Below are 17,208 nucleotides of genomic sequence, written 5' to 3'. Positions count from 1 at the left end.
CTGAGATAAGAAGATAAAAAAGAGAAGTAGTTAAATCTTGCTTATACCAACAGAAGCCACTATACCTCTCCATTCCTATCTATCTTTAGAAGTCATTCTTACTTCTGCTCATTGCTTAAGAGAATAGGAGAAAAGCTCATAGTTGCTGATCTGCCAGCTGGCTACTCACTGATATCTGGCACTGCAGGGACAGAGAACATAAGGAGCTTCATTACCCGCAGAGCCCCATTCTTATTTTATATACCAAATAAACATAGGTCCCTGTTTTTCAGAAACCTGCGTTCCTATTTTTTTATTTACTTGTAAGCCTACCTAACATCTGCATCAGGGGTCCCCAACCCCTGGTCCGTGGACCAGTACCAGGCTGTGGCATGCCAGCAACCGGTCCGCACAAACAAGCAAAGCCCCATCCGCGGGATGCAGGCAGCACACAAAACCACGCACCTTCCGGTCCATGGAAAAACCTCTCTCCACGGAACCGGTCCCTAGTGCCCAAAAGGTTGGGGACCTCTGATCTACATATATTGCTTTCTTATTCCATTGATTTCAGATTTAAATTATAAGAGGTCACAAGACATACCCTTAAATCCTGACTTGAAATGAAGAATCTTTTTTCTACTTTTGTCACCCTATAGGTAACCTGAATAACCCAATATTAAATAACTTTTCTAATGTGTGTGTGTCTCTGTGTTATATGCATTGTCTGGGATATATGCATAATCCTGGGGTACTGTATGTAGAGTTAGTTTTAATTCAGCTAAACAATTGTGATGTTTTTATAACAAAACAAACTGAAAATCCAGAGAACAGCTGTGTTGTTTCTCAGTTTGTATTGGGACCAGCTACATAATCAAGTTTCTTTTTCAGAAAACAGTGAGATTGTTTATATAGCTTAGAATTATGTAAAAACCAGGCTGAACTGGCGAGAGGCAGTAGACCCAATGTCACGGTCAACCATAGTTATGAAGGAAAAGAATTAATTGGTCAAGTGCCCGGGAGAAATATGTGATAGCAACAAGATCACAATCTTTTTTACATACGTATATATGATTGCCAACTCTGATCTTGTTGATATGTATATAATATATATAATCAGTATTAAAATAGGATAAGAAATGTGATGACGTATGTAAAATCAAAAAGTCATCAATTTACATAATGCCTAATATCTTCACTTCTCCCTTATTTTCTTCAGGGACATTTCTCACATTGTACATTATGTATGTAAATAGACTGAATATGCATGGACTGTTGTGTGTTTGTGTGTATGTAAAATAGCAACACATTCAGGAATCTTGCTCACACAGATACTGTATGCACATAAAATATTTATCCAACTGATCAGAGTAATACATTAATAGTTATATTCAATATATTTAATTTTAATCATTTCCGTGTTAAGAAAATGTAAGTGATACAAAATGTTTTTCTTAGTCGCTTGATAGTGAGATGGGCAACATTTAAATTTAATAAAATAACTAAATAAATCAACAAACTATTTTTAAGTGTACAGAGGAGAATATCATCTTTGAAACAACCCTGCCTCGTAGTTGGTGAAAGCAGTAGGCTAGACCACTGAAAACTTTGCCACTTCACAAAAGGTTAGTCAGATAATAGCTGTCTTTTTTAAAAGGCAGACAAAATGAGCCTCAGATGAGCTGAGTTAAAATGTCACAACCAAACACAGGTAATAAAATGAACAAATAACAATGGCAAATGGGTTTGAAAAACATTTAAAAACACTCTGTTTGCCATGGGTTGCCAAGATAAAGTACTGTCCACAGTTTTTTCCTTTCTTAGCAGCAGAGATGACCTCTCATCTTATTAGCATCACGTTCCTATTCAGAGCTGAGAAGCCAATCCTATTAACTGCTTTCATTATGCATTAATGAAATGGAATACTGATTCAGCTAATCAGCAGCAGCAAGAGATGACATATGTTCACCGATGTAGTTCTGGTAAAGCCTGTTACAATAACAACAATAGAAGCCCAAATAATCTTGGAATACTAGGCTGTCCACCCACCAAACATCATGCTATCTGCTAATCCAGGTTTACCAACCCGGTAGCCTTCAGATATGTTAGGTCTGTATGATCCCCCCCCCCCAGAATTCCCAGGAACCATATTTTGGTACCAGTCAAACAATTGTTTATTTATTTATTTAAATTTCATGCTTCTCAACCGCCCATCTCCCTCTGGGTGATTTACAATTTAATCAATAAAATTAAGCTTTAAACATGGAATAATTTAAGATTAATTTTTTCTAAAATTATAAAACATTGTACCATTTCAAAAGATAGAGAGTTCCAAGATGGGAAGGTTAACAGTTGTTAATACAGGTGTGTGGGGGGAGTTCTCATGGGGCCAATCAGCCCCATGGTTGCACGGGCCCCTGTGACACCCCCCCCCCCATACAAGGCTACACATTATGCATTATACAGTTAACTTGCAAGTGATACAATGTGTATTTCATTAAGTTTCTTTCTTTCTTCAAATACATCCCTGCCTTGATTAATCAATTTTAATAATTTGCCCATTTCCATTAACTGCATTCTCCCCTTATCTGTACAGTACCCCAAATGTTTGTTTTCATTCCCAGATTCTTGTTTGTATGAGCCCTTGGTTTCATTGTAAGATTAATATAAGTGGTTTTCCATCATTAGATTGGACTTTATTCATGTAAACTAATATGTCTGCTCATAAACTGGTTCCCACATTATGTTAATACATGATGTGGTTCTGATTTAGTGTTATGTTGAACCCAATTGCTGCACTTTTGAAAACAGCTAATTATGATGTATGAACTAAGCATTAGTTACTGTCTTAGTTTTAATTGCAGATACATCTGGGATAATTTACATGCAAAAGATGTGCTTTTGTGGTATAGCCACTCTTCAAATGTGATGGACCCTATATCTGGTCATATATCTGCAGAACGGAGAAATGTTATTTTATTTATTTATTTAATGTAATTTCTGTACCAAAGGACTCAAACTGACTTATAGAAGCGAAACACTGAGAATTAAACTGAGTATCAAAGCAGAGTTAGGGAAAAGTAGCAGGAAAAAAAAACCTATGCTGCCTGTGTATAATATCAAATCCTTTCCTTGCTGCTGTCACATGTTTTCAAAGTTCACAGAATTCCACTGATACTGGAAGAAATGGAACAACAGATTGAATGTGTGGTTCATTTTAATATCTTCTGTGGTTTTGATAGATGCAAACCACATTTCAGGACCTTGAATTCCCTTGTTGACTTCCTTTACTTGAGCATATCTTCTCAACTGTCTTTCTGGTCAGTCCCACGTTAACTGTGTGGATTTTTACAACAAGAAGTAATGGATGGAAACTAACCAAGGAGAGAAGCAACCTAGAACTAAGGAGAAATTTCCTGGCAGTTAGAACAAATAATCAGTGGAACAACCTGCCTCCAGAAGTTGTGAATGCTCCAACACTGGAAGTTTTTAAGAAGAGATTGAACAACCATTTGTCTGAAATGGTACAGGGTTTCCTGCCTGAGCAGGGGGTTGGACTAGAAGACCTCCAAGATCCCTTCCAACTCTGTTATTTTGTACTGTTATTCTGTTATTCATTCTTTAAGTGGCACTGAAGTTTTTTGTTTTTTGTTTGTTTTTTCTTTAATAAAAAATACCATGCAAGTGTATTAAGGATGCTTTAACACATATTCCTCACATATTTAAAAAAACCACTCATAAAGTGTTGAAAATGGATTGAAATTCTACATGTAGCTTACAACACAATAGCAATTACTGAGTGGCATTAAAAAGCTTTCCGTCTGGAAGTACCCTTGAATTAGCAGCTGCAGCAGAAGAGGCTGTTACTTACTGACCCTTAAGTAAGTGGTTTATTGCAGGCCTTTATGGGTTGACTATTTTTGGAAAAACTGTACAAACAGCATTCACTGAAAGCTTGATTTAGCAGTGTTGTGTACTTAACAACTCAAACTTTTCTTCCCTTTACAATATTTTTAAAACGTAGACGTGATAAATGTTTTTGGATCACGTGGGAGCATAACATAGGCTCACTTTTTAAGGCAGAGTAGCCAACATTTCACGGTGGAATTTTTAGAAAAAAATAATAAAGTGGAACATATGCTGATGCATTTAGAGTGACATTTAAAAGAGCAAGTTGAAAGAATAGTTGTCTGTGTGCAATATCATATCAAAAATGTTGTCTCAGCCTTGCCTGTTTTCATTACCAGGAAGGAAAGGAAAGGAAGGGAATAGGAGAGATATATGGGTGGGATTATTTTTCTTATACTTCATTCAGTCATCACTTTTTCTATAGGCTTTGTATGCAGTCCAAATACAACATATGAATACAATCAAATGAAAATAGTTAAATGCATGTGTATGTGTATATATATGTATAGATAAGTAGGGAGGGTTTTTAAAAGTTCATACACATATGAAAAATCCATTTACAATCAGTGGGACAGTTCCTTATGTCCGCTGCAAAATCTTTTCAGTTGTTGTTTCTTTCTGTAAGCTGCTAATTTTCATGAGCAAGATAAATAAAGGGTGACTATGTGTATGCAAATCTGAAATAGCACGCCATGTATTCCTGCCCCTTCCAGTTTGCAGTTCTGATTATTTTAATTTGGATGAAATTTGAAACTCTGTTCATTTGACAGTTGTTAATAATATGCAATAAGACTAAATCATCTTTTTAAAAAAATTAACCACCTGCAGTCTAGGTATAGCCTATGTGCAAAGCAAGCTTTCTGGGTGGTATGCTGCCATTGATGCAATTAGGGGAGAAAACCCTTGAACAATCTATCAGTAAAAACAGCCACATGCAGCACTTTAAATTATTTTGATGCCTCTGAACAGACTTTTTGTCTATTGGCTTATTGTCAGCATCCTGAACAGACAATAGCCCAAGCACCATTCTGGATTTAGTAAATATTTTTTAATTTACTAATAAAAGGAAATCCTTTTTTTAAAAAAATAATAATATATTTTTTCCTGGTGGAAGGTAGGTATGAAGTTCCTCGGTCCTGAATGATCATGCATTAGAAAACATGGCCCAATTAAAAAGAAAAATAATTCTGCAAAATTTTAATAACCAGAAATACTGGAAAGTCTTTGTGGAATTGTCTAGGTCAAAAGATATGATTAAGACCTGCTTAAAACAGAACATGTGGGAAATAATCGTTTGTTGAGTTAGGTCAATAATTGAACAGTGTTAGGAATGGGAATCCAGAAGGCAGGAGCAAAGAACAAGTCAGAATTGAAAGCCCTAAAATGAAAGATCAAGGCAAAATTATGGTTACATGGATATATTCAGACATAGCTTTCATATCAAACTAAACCAGAATGGAATTTGGTTGAATCATACATAAACCTAAGACAAAATCAAATATTGTGGTTTGTATATTATTAAACTATAGTTTAAAATGCTATGTGAATCAAATCTATACAGCTAAAAATAATGGAGCTAGAAGTATTCACTGGCCAGCCTAGATGCATGGACTATAGGACAATTCTTCACTGAAAAAGCTGCCATTTGTTGTTTATGGACTAACCACCGGATTCAGCTACCATTTTGCTGAAGAATCAGAATTAGTTCATAAGCACCTACAGTATTATTTTGGAATAACTGACTGCTTCTAAATTAGATCCAACAGAACAATGTGCATGAGTCTGTTCTCAGATGTTTAACTTTATAAAAACCAGGCTGAAGATTTACTTTCAGCTCCTGACATCTCCAGGTAGGGCTGGGAAAAAAATCCTTCCTGAACCCCAAGAAGGCTGGGGTTGTTGACCATATTGACAATTCTGGGTAAGAAAGATTATGGGTTCTAACTCAGCAGAAGATAGCTTCCTACTAGGTTTTTGTCCAAAGCCTACTTCGAAACCATGTAAAATATGCTGGAGGAAAAAAAATAGCTTAATGCAATAAGAACATATTACCGGTAATTCAAGGGAGAAAGAAGACGTCCTTCACATCTCACACCCCACAAACACTTTTCCTGTTCTCCCTTTGATATAAACACTACATATATGTGATAAAGTACATTTCTTACAAACAGTGCTTTTTTTCTAAAAAAAAAAAAAAGGTGCAGGAACTCACACATGTCATACAACCTGCTTTGCCTACCCTACAAGGTTCCATCCCAAAAAGGTGGTGAAACTCCGTTCTAGGCGTTCTATGAGAAAAAAAGCCCTGCTTACAAATAATAAAATGGGCTAAGTTCACAATATGCATGCCAAGGACATACCTTTCTTCACCTAAGAAAAGCAAATTGCCAACCTGTGTTGCTTAATATACCTATAATTATGATGCATATAAAAATAGAAATGTACTTTCCTCCCTGTTCTTTTTTTATCTGTAAGCCCCTTCTTTCTGAGTCTTTTATTCTTTACAATCTCTCTGCCTCTTGAAATCTTAAGGGTCATGTCCATTCTTAAAACAATTTTAAAATTTTGCCATAGAATGCAATTACCTAATACAAAATATGAATACAACTATGCTTTCATTTAAAAATAGATGCACACAGACACCAAAGGTTTAAAATTGTGGGCTTTGTCAAAACTACTTACAGACTTTTCATGTGGCCTGTTAAATCACATAACATTATATATATAATTTTTTTTTTACAAAGAATCAACACACTGCATTGAAGTAGGATACTCTGGTGAATTAATTTTCTGGCCTCTGAAATGATTATGCAAGCAGTAATTGCCCAATATCTATTTTTAAAGGAGTCAATGTGCGCTTTATTTTCTGGGAGTTTCACTACCTGCTGTGAATGTGGCTATCTAAAAATAAGGGACAGAACAACCTCAGTCCTTCTATTTTCCTCAGAAATGGACACTTTAGAAAAAAGCATTTCACTTCAGCATGCTTGTTCCCCACCTCCCCTCTCTTTTAAGAGGACAATTTTCCCCTTTTTCTCTCAGCCAGATAAAAGATAATATCGTTTTCCTTTGCATTTGGTTTTTCAGGTGCTGTCTGTGTGGCTCTGCCAGACGTTGGTCTAAAGAATAAAGCAAACCCTTGTTTTACATCCCCACTCTTTCTCCCTTTTTATTATGATGCATGCAACGTGTTTGAAATGCATAGAACTGATAACAGAAAGGCAGATCAAAGCTGTCTGCAAGTTGATGGCCTTGCTATAAACAAGGAGAACGGAGCACAGGTGTTTTCCCACATACAAGCCTCTTCTTTATGAAGTGCCTGTCTGTGAAGCGAGGCAGAATCTAAATGGTGGCAAATGCACATTGTATAAAGACTTAATGTCTAATGTAGCATTAATGAATGACAGGGGAAAAAATTAGGAAGACTTGAGTGTAGATAAGTCTAAAAGAGTGATTAAAATGAAAAACAACAACTGTGACTATTTAGATATTGGTCCATGATTCTTATTATACAAGTAACATTCTGTAAAAGCAGACAATATATTACAAAATACTCCAAGGAATATTTTGTGCATTGCAGTTAAGAAACTGAGCTTTGGAGTCCCCTGTTTAGATCTTATCACAAACTCACAAGGTGCCCTTGAGAAGCTAACAGTCTTCTTTGGAACCCCATCATTTGCAGTATATTGATAATAATGCTGTTATTTCACACAGAAAGGGTGAGCAAAATAAGTATTGCTAAGAAAATGTATATTAAATGCTCAGAACATTTGAAGACTTCATCCAAACGCTTATTTTGATCAATTCCGCTAGGCGATGCTACCATGGAGCAGTATAGATAACAGCAATTTGTAATCCAGAGTATAGCATGCGAATAATGGTAGGGTTTCTGAAATGATGAATGATCTAATGTTGGGTAAATTTTATTTAAATTGTATTTCCTTAATGTGATGCCTTCTGGTTGTATATGAATAAGTCTCTCATATAATTGAACTAATTGGAGCTGTAGGCTTCCTCTTGTTGAAGATGGTAGCTGTTGACTAGAAAGCTTGAGATATAAAAAATAATACTGTATGCATCACTGAAGATTTAAACACTTTTTTTGCCAGTAAAAGATTCCCTGGATAAATTAACTGGAAACCGAGAACAGATTAGCAAACTTGTCTATATGTCTTCTATATGTCTGTCTATCTTATTACAATAGACACTGATATTGCTAGTGTCAGGCATCTGTTGTCAGTATGATAGTTTCACATTGTATTTTGATACAAATCATGGTGTTTGAGTGCATTTTGGAGTGTTTCACTTTAAAAAAGCTATCCTTGAGTTCCAAAATTTAAATATAAACCACACTGTTCAGATGAAAGAAAGAGAATACAAACTAAAGAGTAAAAAAATAATTCATATTATAATTTATTTTCATTCTTTATTGTCAAAATATTTTTTAGATTTTTGAAACTAGATATCCACTGAGATTCAGTAGGACAAACTACTACACCATTATCGATATTTCTGATCAGAGAGTGTAGCTGACTGTTTCTGTGATCGAGAGATCAAAATAAAAATAGAAAACAAGACTATGGTATAAAAACATTGCTTTTCCAAAACAAAGAGCTAAATTAGAAAATTCAGCAAAATGAGATGTCCTAAGTTGCTCAATAATCTGGCACAATATTTTGCTAGAAGCTTTATAGAAAATATTAACATGCACAATTCTGTGAGAGGGGACCTTGGAGTCCTAGTGGATGATTACTTAAACATGAGCTAGCAGTGAGCGGCAGCAGCCCAAAAAAGCTAATACAATGGTTGTATAAACAGAGGCATAGAATCAAAATCATGTGAAATATTAGTACCACTTTATAAAGCCTTAGTAAGGTCACACCTGGAATGCTGCGATCAGTTTTGGTCACCACATTACAGAAAAGATGTTGAGACTTTGGAAAAAATGCAGAGAAGATCAACCAAAATGATTATGAAGAATGGTTGCAGGAATTGGTTATGGCTAGTCTAGAGAAAAGAAGGTCTGGAGTGACATGATAGTATTATTCCAGTATTGTGCCAGTATTTCGCACAAAGAAAAGGGAGTCGACTTATTTTCCAAAACACCAGAAGTCAAGACAAGAAACAATGGATGAAAACTAATCAAAAGAGAGAAGCAAACTGGAGAGAACAGTGAGAACAACAACAAACTCTTTGCCTTCAGAAGTTGTAGGTGCTTCATCACTTTAAGAAGAGACTGGACAGCCACTTGTCTGAAATGGTATAGGGTCTCCTGCTTGAACAGGGGTTGGACTAGAAGACCTCAAAGGTCTCTTCCAGCTCTATTCTGATTGATAATAATAATAACACGCTCCCTAATAACATTCTCTTTAAATTTCATAGATGCTAAAAGAGACATAATTCTTTCTATTGAGTCTTTTCCCTACTACATACTTCTAAAAAAATGATTTTGCTTTATTTATACTAATTCTATTGATTCTACCTCTGACTGTCTGCCACTACTTTAAAAACCACAAGACTGCACTTTGGTCAAAGATAGACTCATTCTATTTCTAATTGTTCTGTAGTAGGTTAACAGTAGTTTAAAATATACCTTGGTATGCATTAGGCACAAGATGCAAGGTTCCTGTGAGATGTGATTTCAAAAAACTCCCAAAGAGGAAGGTATATCCCTGATAAATGACCATTTTAGCAGTACATGTTTTAAAAAAGAATAAGAAGGCATCTGCAAAAGTTAAAAAAAATATGAATAATGATTTTTCTAGGAACAGGCACGAGAAAGTCTATAAAAAATAGAACATGTCTTTTTTGGCTATTATTTTCTATAAATAGACTTTTTGACAAATCAGCCTGCTTATGCCCTCAGACCAGTTTCTTTTTCAAATCTCAGCCTTTATTTTGGCTGAAGTGGGAGGGTGTAATTCTACATTGTGGAACATATATTTCTCTTTCCCTCCCCAGGCTATACTGTATAGAAAAAGTCTTGTGATGCAGTAGGTTCTTGTTTAATCGGATGTGTAAGTCTTTAGTTGACAACTATTTTATCTGTGCACCTCTCTCTTTTCACTATTTAGTTTCTTTGTTTGCTTGAAGCTTTATTTCATTTCATGGTTTGGTTTTTTTCCGTAGCAGCTAAACCTCTTGAATGGAGTGTACATAGTACAGGTAAATGAATAAAGTGGTAGGATAGTGGAAGTGTGTGCAATACATCTTTAACTTTTAAATAATAATAGATATTTGCCTATAGGAATCGGTATTTGGAAGGTGTGTGGTTTTTTTGTTTTTTAAGTATGTGATCTGTGCAACCTTTTGAAAATAAATATAAAACTATAACATTTTGAAGGGTGACAACTTACAGTATGCTGATCTAGATCTCTTTTCTCTCACAGTTTCTTTCTTCCTCTTTTTTAATTTGCAGGAAAACATACACAGACCTTAGTAACCCAGCAACCTAATTTGTGGGAACAAAATCTCTTTGGCTCCCTCTTGAGGCGATGTAACAGAATTGTTCTTCATAAGCAAATGTCTCTGATAAATATGGGGAAAAATATGCCTGTCTCCTAGCCCATAATAATCTAGATTTCCTCCCAACACCATTCTAAAATTGAGATTGCCTGCAGATATACAAAAATGTGGCTCCATATATGAAGACAAGATTGTTCATAAGGCTCAATCTTTCTGGAAAACTGTCTGGCGTTTTTCAGCCGTTCCCTTTTTAAATCTAGCAGAAAATAAATGGCCTTCCTCACCTCACCCCAAATGGTGAAATTTACATAGTTGGGTTGCAGGATTCTTGCACTTACATAGCTCAGAGAAGGTCAAGGAATGTCAATGAGTTTCTTATCTTAAATGATATAGTTGGCTTCTCACCTTCTGGGTAAATCCTAAGAAAAAACTTTGTGATGCAGGAAGTCAAAAAAGCTATAACCATGTTAGAGCAAGGAAAAAGTAACACCAGTATTTTCATTCATATAAAGTAAGCTGAAATATATCACCCCAACCCCCTGAAACAGTCTGAGAATCAGACAGAAAAACAGAAGCTTCTTGTGTAAGGGAAGAGAGATTTTGACCTAGACATGTTTCCTAACTGAGAACAATCAACCAGTGAAATGGCTTGTCTTCAGAAATTGTGGGTGCTTTATCACTTGAGGTTTTTAAGAAGAGATGGACAGCAACCTGTCTGAAATAGTATAGGGTCTCCTGCTTGAGCTGAGGGCTGGACTAAGAAGACCTCCCAGGTCCCTTCCAACTTTATTCTATATTCCTGTCAATTTCTGCTTAATGAACTATGTACAGTAGTACTGCTTGTCCATTTTCCTAATTCTTGCTATGTTGCAAGCCATGGGTCTCATGACCATTTATGTATTCTTCCAGGAACTAGAAATAAACACAAATGTGTCCTAAAGGTTAGAACTGGTGAAACTTGGGTTTCAGATTCTGTGAAGCTTTAATCTGCACTTTGTATGTGGAATGAATGGTATGTTTGCTTCAGTTTTTATATTGTGGAATTATCATCTGGATTGGAGATAGCATAAATGATAAATCAAAATGCCTTCCCTTCTCTTCCTCCATCAAGTTTTACTTTTTTTAAAAAAGAAATCTCACCTTCATAGTAGAAAGAGTGTTTTCTAAGAAACTTTCATTTCTGGCAATATCTTTTCATAGAGAATGTATGAGTTGAAAGGGACATTTTAAAACATTTAGTCCATTTCTTTGCTTAGTGCAGGGATCTATTATTTTAATGCAATAGCCTTTGTTGGAAAACTCTAGTAGGAGGAGTGTGTGTCCATTCATGTTCCGTCGTGTAATAGCTATTAATATCAAGAATTCCTCCTAATCTTCAGCTTAAATCTTCTTTCAATTTATTTTGAACCCACAAGTTTTTGCCTGCTCTCTGTTTCAATAGAGAACACATCTGTCCTTGCACATGACAAATTCTTTTAGAATTATGCCTCCATTTAGTTTAATCCTTTGCAAGTTAAACATGATCAATTGTACATACTGTTCTCTTCAGGGAACCCAACATTGCATTGGGCTTTTTAGCTGCTGCATCAGCTACCTGCCCATGTTGAGCTGGTGGTTCACTAAATACTCTTACATCCATTACACACACAGTGCTTCCAAACGAAGTCTACCCAAAACTGTGCCTAGGTATTTGATTTGCCTATGCAGATTCATAATGATATACTTGATATAGATTATCATCCTGATGCATCTGGCCAGTGCTTTGTCCTCTAAGGAGTTAGCCAATCCTGCTAACGTGATACCATTCATATATATGATAACCAGCTCTACCCTTCCATTCTCCCGATCATTTATAGAGTTGTTGAATGGCTCAGGCCTAAATATGGAATCCTATAGCCTCCCTCCTCAGTACATTCTTCCAGGACAATGTTAAACCATTTTATGAGCAAACTTTGTGTGAAGCTTTTCCACCAGTTGCAAATCCAATGAACTGAAGTATCATGTAGCCCACATTTATCCATTTTTTCTACAAGGACACCAAGAGAGATTTAAAATATTACTGAGATCTAAGTATCCATGACATTCTTTGTTCTGTTTCCTGTTCAAGAAAGATTTTTTCTGATGGTTGAATATGTGCTGCTTGACAATCTGTTCTAACACCTTCTCTAATATCTTTAGTATTCTATAAACATTAAAAAATCTTAGCTGTAGGCCCTTGAGTTATTCTTCTTTCACAACAAACCAATGACCTTGTAGACTCTTGTGTTGGATATACAAAATAAATCCTTTTTATTATATTTTATGGTCCTCGTTGGCCTCATTTGATCTTTAACTTTTCTAATTCCATATCTAATGACTCTGGTTACTATATGCCTTATTAGTTATCTGCCCATGCTTCTGTTTTTATACAACACTTTTTTTGTTTATTGGATTATAAGGGAACTCACAATTCATTCATACTGGCTTTTTAAACTTTTCCAATTCTTCCTTCTCATGGAGATTGTTTATACCTGTGCTTTTAGAATCTAATTTTTCATGATTTCTGCTCTTTTTTCAATTTGTTTGAGGATTTCATCCCATAATTAGCTGCCCACTTTCCTGAATCAATTAAAAACAGCTTTCCTGAAATCCAAAGTACCTGACTGACTTCTCCCATCTTTCATTCCTTAGATACCTTTCATGAGGTGGTCACTTTCTGTAAAGCTGCCTCACACCTTCAGGCCATTGACCAATTCCTCTCTGTTAGTCAGTATTAGGTCAGGAATAGTTGACCTCTGTATTTCTTCCCTTTTCTGAAAAAAATGAATTTTCTGAAAGATGAAATTTATAACATATCGGAATTCTGCTCTATCTCCCACACCTAAATGAGTTTTCTAGCAAATGTCAAGGTAGCTGAAGTCTTCAATTACCATTCTAATCTGCCCTCTTGAGAACTTTAAAAAGGCATTGTTAACTTCCTGTGTCTAGTAGATGGCCTGTAGTAAACTCCCACAATGGCAACACTTTGGTTTCTTACTGGTTTTAACCTTATCTATATACTTTCAATAGGCTTTTATTCAAGGACAATAATTTCTTCACACGCATATTGGATTCTTTTTTTTTTTCCATACAAAGCCATTCTGATTCTCCTTTTCTGTTTCTTTGGAACATGTAGAAGATACTACAAGAAGGCACTTGTATTTTCCTCTTTTCAATCTTAACTCCCATTCTGCAAGTCTTCTATAATAGCTATTACAGGTCATATTTGCTTTTCTGTGTGAAGATTTCTAGTTCTTCCTGTTTTCTACTTTATACTGTGCATTAATGAGGAAATTTAACTCACAGGACTCCCGGTCTGATTTTCAGTTTTGCTAGTTTATTTCAGAGTAAAAAACTAAAGCGTGGTCAGCTGTTTCTTTCAATTTTAGAATAAAAAAGCTTCAAAATAAAAAAGTGAAGAAAGTATTAGCTGCATGCTGCATTTTTAACCCAATGTGTAACTGGACACTGGATGCTTCTGTTATCAACACCGCATGGATCCACCCTGCCCGGGCACCTCTCTAGATACGATTTTGGAGGAGGAGGAGGAGGAGAGGAGGAGGAGGAGGAGTTTGAGTCAGCAGTGGAGTTGAGTGATAGCCTCCATTGGGGCTTGGAGAGTGCTAGCCTACAGAGCAGCTTCAGCTTGGTTGATCGGATGAGAGACAGTCTGAGGCTAAGTGAGGCGAGCCACAGCTGTAACAAGTTGGTGAGGAGGCTCCAGGCGAGGACCGAGAGCAACTGCTGCCCATTAACAAAGAGGAGGAGTGGAGTCCCACCTCCAAGACCATGTAGAGCAGAGAGGAGACAGGCATAATGCCGGTCAGCTAGACTACTCGTGAGGAGGCAACTTTGCCTCTCTTGAAGGGCTGCACCAGCATTGCCTACTTAATCCCACCCCGAGGACTTGAGCATTGCTGGAGCAACGTGCCCAGTTCCATGCCTTGTGTGCTTATGCCATGTATCCTGACCCGTTCGACTTGTGGGCTGCTTTCCAGGACTTTGTGTATGCCTGTGGGATTTAGTTACCTAGTGACTCTTGCCCTGCTGAGTTCAGAATCTGAACCTGTGCAACGGGTGGTGCTTTCTGAGAAACTTTTTAGGGGAGGGGGAGTTGAATAAACAAGAACTCTTGCTGTACCTGCATGTGTGTGTGAGGGGAACGGGGCAGCACACATCACTGGTTACTCTGGCCAACACCATGAAATTGTTGGTTGATGAAATGGGGAAATATATGCATGCATTCCACAGAGGAAAGGCAATGTGGAACTCGATAAATATTACTACATAAACACATTAGAAATGAAGGGAAATAAAATGGTGTTTTACTTGAGGAGTGCAGGAGACAAATGTTCTCTTCCCATTGCCTAAATGGGATATACTCATTAAAACTTATACACCATGTCCTTTTGAGCACAGTTTGCAAATCCCTTTGAAACAATCTGAATAAGAATTTGAAAGGAAATTACTTTGAATTATAGGAAAAATATTTGTGATGTTTACCTATGATAAGGTTGTATTTAGTAATCTCTAAAAGCCAAAACCATCAGTCCTCCATCTAAGTGCTCCAGTGCATCCCCCCAGTCGTTTCCATGCCTCAACATCTTTCATTTACCAATTAAGACTGGGTGAAATACACTGCAAATATGCTGGTGGAAAAAAATAGAGCAAAGTGTTTGAGGTAAGAGCTACTGCTGGAGATGAAAGGAAGTAGTAGGTTGCTTTATACTTCACTTTTTCTTCATACATCTTTTCCTGATTGCAGATTGGCTCAATTAAGGCATCTTTGCATAAAAGACATTTTGCTCAATTTCCCTCGCCCTATTTTAAAATTCATTTGTGTTTTGGTAAGATTTCTCTTTGCTGTTTTTTGTCAGTCTCTTTCTCTAAAGTTACTGAATTCATCACCATGGCACAAGAAAGTGCTACAGTTAACCTCATTATAGGTGATCAGGTAGACCTGTTATCAAACATCCACTTGCTTGTATATTTTGAAATAATTATGGCATATGCTATTCAGGTTTCTGTCAAGAACATTGTGTCTTTCAAATGGTTAACTTGTCCTTCTGATGAAGTGTGAGATTACAGTTGGAAGGAGGAAGTTACATAGAAGCTGCATGTATTCTTGTAAGAATTTGGGTTATGCACTATGTAGGCTACTTGTTTATTCAGTAATGTTCATAGTATGACTGACATTAAGGTGAACTGTGCTATAAACTCTGTTGGTAGACCTTTATTTATAAAATCTAAATAAGCAGCACACTGGTTGGGTTCACTTCTTAGATTAAATCCTGTGTATAAATCTAAGATTGCTTGAATATATTACAGTTGACAAGGTTCTCACAGCATGCTAAGTCAAAAAGAAACAAATCACATCATGCTTTAGTGTGGCATGGAAACTTTGCAATTGTGGCTGTAATGAGGACATAGCAAAAATGCTAATTGATATTTTATTTAGCTTTCCTGGAATAGGGAGAATAGAGACTCTGTTGTCTATCTCTCCCGCTAAATCTTTCTTCCAGAAATTGATGTACAACTCCATATAAAAAAAATTAGGAATGAAATTGCTTTTCTTAAGATCAAACTAGATTCTTTACTACATTATACTTGTAGTGACCAGTAAACTTTGGACAAATATTGAACAAATCCTTTTTACATTTTATCAGCTTATGGTATTTGAAAGTGTATGCTTGTGACTTCCTTCCATACTTAGTGTTTCTGTTTCACGAAAGTCCATATATCTACTGCCTGCTTACTTTAGTCACTAATGGAACGTTCTTCTGTTCATTTGTAACTGAATACAGGTATTACATTGGTCGTCGAATGTATATAGTGGTATCTGAGCCAGATATGATCAAATGTATCTTAGAGGATGATTTCAGAAACTTCAGGAACAGAATGGTAAGTAAGCAGATTAAAACTGTTATTCCTTCTTTTTAATTCTGTTTCATGTCCTAATATTGTCTTCAGTGGTCCTGTTCTGAATGTCTCCTATGTAGAGATATAAAGAGTAGATCTTTTCAGTAGTGGCCCTGTTCTCAATAATATATGCCCACAATAGTTTGCCTGGAATCTACTTTGTTTTCTGTTAAGTGTAAAACTAAGACACTTCCATTTTCTCAGGCTTTATCATGATAATTTTACATTCATACTATAGTGTGGCATTTTTGACACATTTTTATGCTTCTAAGCAATTGATATCTTAAAAGAGCTGTGCTTTCTTTAATTGAAACATTTAGTTGTGACTTTAAAAGGTTTAAAAACCACACTAAGAAAACTTTTGTTTTGAAGGAAAACATATAGGTGAGATGGATGAGGTGAGGTGAGATGGATGGCAAATAAGTCAAATAAATAAATACTTTTAAATTAAAGGGGGGAAAAACCCAAGCAAATAAAATAGTAAGAATGCTACAAGGACTATTTGACTGTTGTTGTTTTCAGTATTTCATTAATTCTTCAGTGTACGATGTAAGTTACTTTAAAGAGGGACAAACACCTCTCCAGTACTTTCCCGTATTTCTTATAAATGTTTTAAATAAATAAACAAATAGGGATGGGACTATGTTATGGCTAAGAGTTTCAGCAATAAGTCCCTTGCTCAGATTTTTGCATCAACAATGAACACTTTGGATTGGTTCAGTATCATAATTGTTTGTTTCTATTAGGATCGCAGACTGAATTAAGAATTTGAGTTATTTATTTGCTTGCTTGCTACAGTTTATACACTGCTCAATCCAAACAAGGATTTACATACAATAGTTTACATTACTGTTTACTTTTGGTGAAGTTAATCATACATTACCTCAATTGAAGTTCCCCTTCCCATACCCATTTGAAAAA

At 36.0% G+C, this 17,208-nt stretch overlaps 1 protein-coding gene across 1 annotated transcript in view; it reads left to right on the top strand.

Moving 5' to 3' along the window:
- TBXAS1 (thromboxane A synthase 1) overlaps positions 1-17,208 on the top strand; it is a gene marked incomplete at its 3' end in the record, with an annotated part of 128,674 nt that overhangs the window by 71,053 nt on the left and 40,413 nt on the right. The window contains exon 5 of the mRNA XM_029284527.1: positions 16,173-16,269. Coding sequence (XP_029140360.1) covers positions 16,173-16,269 — 97 coding nt within the window. The remainder of the gene's footprint in view (positions 1-16,172; positions 16,270-17,208) is intronic.

This window comes from Protobothrops mucrosquamatus, unplaced genomic scaffold, assembly GCF_001527695.2.
Source record: "Protobothrops mucrosquamatus isolate PMUCROS unplaced genomic scaffold, P.Mucros_1.0 scaffold685, whole genome shotgun sequence".
NCBI lineage: Eukaryota > Metazoa > Chordata > Lepidosauria > Squamata > Viperidae > Protobothrops > Protobothrops mucrosquamatus.
This window is presented reverse-complemented; position numbering and strand designations above follow the sequence as displayed.